The sequence below is a fragment of the Ammospiza nelsoni genome, chromosome 2 (genome assembly GCF_027579445.1).
Source record: "Ammospiza nelsoni isolate bAmmNel1 chromosome 2, bAmmNel1.pri, whole genome shotgun sequence".
Lineage (NCBI taxonomy): Eukaryota > Metazoa > Chordata > Aves > Passeriformes > Passerellidae > Ammospiza > Ammospiza nelsoni.
In genome coordinates, this window is record NC_080634.1 from 706948 (window position 1) to 715162 (window position 8215).

An 8215-nucleotide genomic window follows, 5' to 3' on the forward strand; every position below is an offset into this window, starting at 1 on the left:
CTGTTTCGTGTCCTAAAGTGACAATTTCCACCCGGCTGAAAGGCAGGATGTGCACAGAAAATGTGCACAGAAAATGGACAGTCCAGGATGAGGGCAGAAAATTGGGCAGTGCAGGATGTGCACAGTGAATGGGGCAGTGCCAGCGCTGCTGACGAGGGTCCCGGGGCTGTGACACACAGCTCCCCGGTCCTACGCAGGCAGGAAGGGCCCTGGGCTTTGATCCCCGGCCAGCAAGGGGGGGCCCAGCCATAAAAACAAGGAAATGACCGGCTGCACACACGCTGCTGTGTCTGTCCTGCCAAGGCAGAGAGCTGGAGCAGCCCTCCTGGAGCTGCCTGAGGCGATGATCCCACCCCTGATGTGGGACCCTCAGGCTGGCTCCACCAATTCCTGGTGCTTTTTGCCCTCCACTTTTTCTCCTCTTCATTGAGAAAACAGCCTAACAAAGAGAAGCACTTTTCCTTCCTTGCAATAACACAGAAATTGACCTTGTCAGCCAAGAGCTAAATTACCTGTGATGACAAAGGGCAAATGACCAGGGAGGTGTGTTCTGATAAAACAGTAACACAGTGAGTGCTCTATAAAATCAGGACGTACATATTTCACACACTGGATAAGCTGGAAGGGCTGCAGGCTGGCAAAGTTTGCTCAGGTTTTAATGGTTCACTCATTAGCGGTTCGACCAGATTTGTCCATTTCCTACATTTGGACTAAGAAGCCAGGGTGGGAACATTTCCTCTTTCACAGTCCCAGAACTGCAGCCCTCTCCAGCACCTCAGCAACACGAGGGCTTTATTTACACTGCACAGCCTTGAGGTGCCAGCACAGAATCACACAAAGGGAAGGGCTGGAAGGGAACTTAGAGCTCCTCCTGTTCCACCCCCTGCCATGGGCAGGGACACATTCCAGTGCACCAGGTTGCTCAAGGCCTTATCCAACCTGCCCTGGAACACTTCCAGGGCTGGAGCATCCACAATGTCCTACTTGTACCCCAGAATCCCGATTTTAGCCTGCTTTGTGATTGCCCAGCTGCTCTGGGATGTCATGTGTACACTCCCTGCCCTCATCCCCCGCTGTCCCCCACCCTAGTGCCCCGTGTCCCACATCCTGTGGTGACAGAGGCCCTGTGTCTCCTGGCTGTGCCCTTCCTGCGGCCCTGGCCAGTATCAGCCACCCGCAGCCCTGTCACCTGCTTATCCCCTGTCCCCTGTGTGTCAGCCCTGTCCCTGGGCACCATATGCCAATCCCAATCCCCCCATCCCCGGTACCCTCCTTTGGGCCATGTCCTGTGTCCCCAGGCCCTGCTCCTGTCTCTCCAACCCCAAACCCGCATCCCGTGTGCTGCTGTCCCCTCTGCCCTGTCCCCCACGTCCCACTCACCATGTCCGTGCCCTGTCCCCCATCCTCTGCCCCTGCACCCCTGTTGTCCATCCCATTCCCGTGCCCCACCATCCACTCCTGTCCCCTCTGCCCTGTTGCCCCTCCCTGTCCCCATCCCCTGCCGTTCCCCGCGGCCACCCAGCGGCGCCATCCCCACCGGAGCCCGTCCCCATGACCGCGTCCACATGACCCCGCTGTCCCTATCCTCGCCTCCCGTTCCCTCCCCGCCTCCCGTTCCCTCCCCGCCTCCCTTCCGTCCCCGCCCCCCTTCCGTCCCCGTGCCCGCTGCTTTTCCGTGTCCCCGTGTCCCCATCCCCGTCCCCATCCCCGTGCCCTGCCCGCTTCGGCGCTGTCCCGGCACTGTCCCCGGGTGTCCCGGCCGTGTCCCCGGCTGTGCCGGCGGTATCCCGGCCGTATCCCCGGCCGTATCCCGGCTGTCCCCGTGTCCCCCCCGGGCCCAGCATGTGCCCCCGGGCCCTGTCGGTGCGTGTGCTGCGGCTGGGCGCGGTGCCGTACGCGGAGGCGCTGCGGGTGCAGGAGCGCTGCGTGGCGGCGCTGCGGGCGGCGCGGCGGGGCCCGGGGCAGCCGGTGCCGGTGCCGGTGGCGGCGGAGAGCGTGGTGCTGAGCGAGCCGCTGCAGCCCGTGTACACCTGGGGGCTGCGGGGCGCGCCGGGCGCGGCGGCGGCGGCGGCGCTGCGGGCGCGGGGCGCGGCGCTGGTGGCGGCGCGGCGCGGCGGGCACATCACCTTCCACGGGCCCGGGCAGCTGCTCGCCTTCCCCGTGCTCGACCTGCGCCGCCGCCGCCTGCCCCTGCGCGCCTACGTGGCCGGGCTGGAGGCGCTGGTGCTGCGGCTGTGCCGCCGCCTCGGGCTGGGCGCGGCCCGGGCGCTGCCGCCGCCCTACACCGGGGTCTGGATGGGCGACAGCAAACTCTGCGCCATCGGTGAGCGGGGACGGCTCCGGGAGCGCGGCGGGAGCGTGGAGCCGGGCTGGGCACCGGAGGTGCTCCCCTGGAGAGGAGAAGGCTCCAGGGAGAGCTCAGAGCCCTGGCAGGGCCTGAAGGGGCTCCGGGAGAGCTGCAGAGGGACTGGGGACAGGGCCTGGAGGGACAGGACACAGGGAATGGCCTCCCAGAGGGCAGGGATGGATGGGATATTGGGAATCAGGAATTATTCCCCGGGAGGGTGGGCAGGCCCCGGCACAGGGTGCCCGGAGCAGCTGTGGCTGCCCCTGCATCCCTGGCAGTGCCCAAGGCCGGGCTGGACCAACCTGGGATATGATCGGAGGCGTCCCTGCCCATGGAACTCCTCCCAGCCCAACCCAGCCCATCCTGCGATTCCCTGGGCACAGGGCAGGGCACTGCGGGAACCTGGAGCTGCAGGGGTGGCACTGGCACGCAGGAGGGGGGGACAGCACAATCCGGAGCCCCTGCAGCCCATCTGGCTCCCAGCACTGCGCACCCCTTGCTCCCAGGGCTGGCTGCAGCCCAGTTCCCAGCCTTGCCCCTTCCCTTGCACCCCTCCACATCCTGCACCTCTTCCCGGGACCCTGCAGCCTGGATTTGGGGCCCATTGGAAATTCCAGGGGTGTGAGGCGCTGGGGGATGCAGGGCTGGCGTGGAGGGTCTGGACACGCTGCTCCCCATCTGCCCCGGTTTTGGGGGGCCTGTCAGGAAACTCAATGTTTGGGTTTCCCCTGGCAGAAGGGAGCACAGCGTGGTGGGGAGGATGCTCTCAGTGCTCTGGGCAGCGCGGTCGCCCGGTGTGACGGAGCTGACGGGATGTGCTCTCGGCCCCGCAGGTGTGCACTGCGGGAACCACATCACCTCGCACGGGCTGGCGCTCAACTGCTGCACCGACCTCTCGTGGTTCGAGCACATCGTGCCCTGCGGGCTGGAGGGCAAGGGCGTCACCTCGCTCAGCCGCGAGCTGGGGCAGCACGTCGCCGTCAGCCAGGTCCTCCAGCCCTTCCTCGACTCCTTCCAGGAGGTGTTCGAGTGCACTTTGGTCTCCTCAGAGGACCCCGGGGACTAGGATCGCTGTGCTGCCTTGGCCGGGTGTGTTGGCGCAGGGCAGCCCCGGGGATCTCTTGTGAGACAATTCTTGTGCCTTTGCCTGGGGACTGTGAGTGGACCGTGGCACAGGGTTTCAGGCTGCTGCTGGAGCATCCAACCCTGCCCTGTGAGTCTCCATCCCTCGGCTGGGACCTCTGTGGGTACCACAGTCACTTGCGGGGGAAGTACCCAAACAGGTGCTTTTGTGGGGCTTTTTTCTGCTTTTTGCCCCACAGGAATTAAAGATTTGTGTGAATGCTCATGAATTCACATGAATGGATTCACTGGGTCATCCTTCCCTTGCTGGCGGATAAAAAGAGATTTTATATATAAAGAGAGTTGCTGGGAACTTTGGCTGCCAATCCTTTTCTCATTTACTTACCCCAAGGCTTTACCGATGCCAACCTTTTCCACACCCTGAGCCCATGGAAAACCCTCACGTGGCAGAGATCCTGGCGCCAGGGAGGGTGGAAGGCGGCTGTGAACCCCGGTGGAGAGGCCACTGTGGATGCAGTGGGAAAGGGGCAGGAGGAGGAGGGAAAAGGCTCGCTGTTCTGGGGGCTCCCCCTGCCCCACAATGCCTGACCCCCAGCCGGAGCCCCTCGCTGCTGTTCTGGGGGCTCCCCCTGCCCCACAATGCCTGACCCCCAGCCAGAGCCCCTCGCTGCTGTTTTGGGGGCTCCCCCTGCCCCACAATGCCTGACCCCCAGCCGGAGCCCCTCGCTGCTGTTCTGGGGGCTCCCCCTGCCCCACAAGCTCTGGGCTCTCTCTGTTCCGGCACAGCTCTGGCAGCTCCCTGTGAGCGCCCCGCGGATGCTCGGTGGGGCTGGGAAGGGGGAAGTGGAGCAATGGAGCCAAAAAGGGGGAAATGGGGCAGGCTGAGCTCCAGGAGGGCACGGTGAGCAGGAGGAACATGCCCGGGCAGGCTCTGTGCCATGGGAGGGCTCGGGGACCGCGGGACGAGGAGGGGCAGGGACAGGGACAGGGACAGGGACAGGGACAGGGACAGGGGCAGGGACAGGGAAGCGTGTGCGGGGCAGCGCCGCTCTCCCGCCCCACAGAGCCCCATAAAACCCCATAAATCGCCACGGAGCTGTCCCGGCGCTGGGTCTGGCTGGCCGGGGCAGGTGGCTCTGCCCGGGAAGGGGAGGAGGCTGGCGGCGCTCCCAGCCCGCCGCATCCCTCCCTCGGTCCCTCCCCGCCGGCAGCGATGCTCGCTCAGTCCCGCTCAGCCTGGCAGCACGGAGGGCACACGAGGTGAGTGCGAGCCCCTTCCCATGCCCGGTGCCCCCTCCTCACAGCCCGTGCCCCATCCGTGGGTGCCCTCCTGGGACAAACCCAGACCTTGCCCCAAACCTCCCCATTCAGCCTGCTTCAGTCAGGAATGCAGCCAGGACCGACCTCATCCCCGCGGGCTCGTGCCTGCTCGGCCCCTTCCTCCCCTCCCTCCTCCTCCTCACAGCTGGGGTGTCCTCCTGGGAGGTGCCCCCCGAGTTTGGGGCGGCCCATTTCGGATCAGCTGCCCCTACAAGGGTAGGAGGAGGTGCAGCAGACAAGGGGAGCTGGTGGGGCACAGGCTGGACCCTGGGGGGACAACAGTGGGGACTGGCATGTCCCAAAGGAGGGCACACCGTGTCCCAAAGGGTGGCACACTGTGTCTCAGAGGAGGGCACACCGTGTCCCAAAGGGTGGCACACTGTGTCTCAAAGGGTGGCACACCGAGTCTCAAAGGATGGCAAGGATGGCACACTGTGTCCCATGTCCCCTCCTGGCCGTGCCTGCCCCAGGGCCCCAGCAAGCTGTGAGGGGAGCCCAGGGGGCTGGCAGGAGGGCACCAAAGGAGGGGTGGCAGGTCACAGGGGCCTGGCACCCACAGGGAAGGGAAATTACCAGGGAGGTTTAGGGCAGCAAGATGGGTTCACAGCGATCTGTGGGGAGCTGTGCCAGCTCTGCACCCTGCAGCGGGGCAGGACACCCAGCATGCCCACACATCCCTGGGGAAAGCACACTGTGAGCCCTCAGGACAGCTGTGTCCCCACATTGTCCCAGCCCTGGGGAGGAGAGAGGGGCAGGCAGCTGCCCCAGAGCCCCGGGAGATTTATCTCCGCCAGGGAACGACTGAAATTTAGGGACAGGGCTCCTGGGAATGAAAGGGCTTGGTGCTGGGGTTCCAAAGGCTTTGGCTGCTGGGAATGAAAGGGTTTGGTGCTGGGGTTACAGAGGGTTTGGTGCTGCGTTACAAAGGGTTTGCTGGGGTTACAGAGGGTTTGGTGCTGGGTTACAAAGGGTTTGCTGGGGTTGCAGAGGGTTTGGTGCTGGGTTACAAAGGGTTTGGCTGCCGGGGTTACGGAGGGTTTGGTGCTGGGGTTACAGAGGGTTTGGTGCTGGGGTTACGGAGGGTTTGGTGCTGGGGTTACAAAGGGTTTGGTGCTGGGTTACACAGGGTTTGGTGCTGGGGTTACGGAGGGTTTGGTGCTGGGGTTACAAAGGGTTTGGTGCTGGGGTTACAAAGGGTTTGGTGCTGGGTTGCAAAGGGTTTGGTGCTGGGGTTACGGAGGGTTTGGTGCTGGGGTTGCAGAGGGTTTGGTGCTGGGGTTACAAAGGGTTTGGTGCTGGGGTTACAAAGGGTTTGGTGCTGGGGTTACGGAGGGTTTGGTGCTGGGTTACAAAGGGTTTGGTGCTGGGGTTGCAGAGGGTTTGGTGCTGGGGTTACAGAGGGTTTGGTGCTGGGTTACAAAGGGTTTGGTGCTGGGGTTGCAGAGGGTTTGGTGCTGGGGTTACAGAGGGTTTGGTGCTGGGGTTACGGAGGGTTTGGTGCTGGGGTTACAAAGGGTTTGGTGCTGGGGTTACGGAGGGTTTGGTGCTGGGTTGCAAAGGGTTTGGTGCTGGGGTTACAAAGGGTTTGGTGCTGGGGTTACGGAGGGTTTGGTGCTGGGGTTGCAAAGGGTTTGGTGCTGGGGTTACAAAGGGTTTGGTGCTGGGGTTACGGAGGGTTTGGTGCTGGGGTTGCAAAGGGTTTGGTGCTGGGGTTACAAAGGGTTTGGTGCTGGGGTTACGGAGGGTTTGGTGCTGGGGTTACAAAGGGTTTGGTGCTGGGGTTACGGAGGGTTTGGTGCCAAAGTGTTTGGGCACCCTGCTCTGCGGCAGAGGAGCGCTTTGGGGTCGGTGCTGTGCCCCCATTGCTGTGAGCGCAGCCCCTGCCCCCGCTGTCCGTCCCCGCAGGCCATGGAGCGCACGAACGGCACGGAGCCGTGGCAGCGCAGCCTGCAGGCCGTGCTGAGCGCCCTGAACCGGAGCCTGCACGGGGCCGGGCCGTGCCCGGGGCAGCCCCCGGCCGCGCCGGTGCCCCGGGACCCGCGGCGCGACGCCAACGCCTACATGTACATCCTGTTCGTCATGACGCTCTTCGCCGCCACCGTGGGCAGCCTCATCCTGGGCTACACCCGCTCCCGCCGCGTGGACAAGCGCAGCGACCCCTACCACGTCTACATCAAGAACAGGGTCTCCATGATCTGAGCCGGGAGCGCCGGGCCCGGGGGCACCGTGCCGGGCATGCCCTGCTCGTCACGGGATGCGGCAGGGCTGCTGGAACACCCCGGAGCTGCTGGGAACACCCCAAAACTGCTGGGATCCCCATGGAGCTGCTGGGATCTCCATAGAACTGCTGGGAACCCCTTGGAGCTGCTGAGAACCCCCCAAACTGCTGGGAACCCCATGGAGCTGCTGGGAACCCCTTGGAGCTGCTGGGAACCCCTTGGAGCTGCTGAGAACCCCACAGAGCTGCTGGGAACCCCTTGGAGCTGCTGAGAACCCCACAGAGCTGCTGGGAACCCCTTGGAGCTGCTGAGAACCCCCCAAAGCTGGAGGAACGCGACCTGCAAGCCGGTGCTGGTCCTGCAGCCCCACCTGGGCTCCAGCAGTGTCCAGGGGTGCTCCTGGTGCTGAATCCCTGCGGTGTCCGAGCTGGGCTGGCCCTGCTGCCCTGCAGGGAATTAAAGGAGCTGCTGGGGTCGCTCAGGGCTCCTGTGTTTGTCCCCCGGGCCAAGGGGGGGGTCTGGGCCAATCCCTGGGGCACGGCTCTGTGCCAGAGCCCGGGAAGGCTGAGAGGGATGAAGCTCTGCCTGTGGGCTGCCAGGGGACTCAAGGGCAGCATTTTGGGGCACCAGAGGAGAAATCCCCGGGATGGGACACATTCCTGGGTTGGAGAGGGATGGGACACATCCCTGGGGTGGAGCGGGATGGGAGAAATTCCCGAGATGGAACGGGATGGGACAAACCCCCCGGATGGACGGGATGGGGCAAATCCTCGGGATGGAGAGGGATGGGACACATCTCCGGGAAGGGACACATGCCCCGGTCTGGGACACATCCCCGGGCTCGAGGAGCCCAGCATTCCCATCCGGGCGCTCTGTCCCTCTCTTCGTCCGTCCCCCTGTCGGTCAGTCGGTCTGTCGGTCAGTCGGTCTGTCCGTCTGTCCCCCTGTCGGTCAGTCGGCCTGTCCCTCTGTCCGTCAGTCGCTCTGTCCCTCGGGCGGCGCTGCCGGAGCCCCGGGCACGCTGCCGGATCCGGCCGAGCGGCTCCCGGCGTGTCCCAGCGCCTCTGCGGGCTCCGGATCCGGCCGTGCCGGGCTCTTTCCTGCTTCCTTCCTGCTGTCAGTGCCGCTCTGGCCTTTTGTACCGAATGCGGCTCCCAAATGCGTTTTCCATGGGCTGGGGGGGGTGGAAGGGGGATGTTCTGGGGTCCCGCTGCCCTCCTTGGCTTTGGGCTCCCCCGGTTCGGGG

General features: G+C 64.6%; 2 protein-coding genes across 2 annotated transcripts; both read left to right on the forward strand.

Moving 5' to 3' along the window:
- Positions 1-1691: 1691 nt before the first annotated feature.
- On the forward strand, positions 1692-3782 carry LIPT2 (lipoyl(octanoyl) transferase 2). Its single transcript, XM_059466357.1, has 2 exons — positions 1692-2323; positions 3181-3782. Exons 1-2 carry the CDS (start codon positions 1843-1845, stop codon positions 3411-3413), a joined length of 714 nt encoding a protein of 237 aa, XP_059322340.1. The 5' UTR covers positions 1692-1842; the 3' UTR covers positions 3414-3782.
- An 883-nt stretch (positions 3783-4665) lies between these two features.
- On the forward strand, positions 4666-7445 carry KCNE3 (potassium voltage-gated channel subfamily E regulatory subunit 3). Its single transcript, XM_059493568.1, has 2 exons — positions 4666-4690; positions 6656-7445. The coding sequence occupies exon 2, from the start codon at positions 6659-6661 to the stop codon at positions 6947-6949; it is 291 nt and encodes a 96-aa protein (XP_059349551.1). The 5' UTR covers positions 4666-4690; positions 6656-6658; the 3' UTR covers positions 6950-7445.
- Positions 7446-8215: the final 770 nt, after the last annotated feature.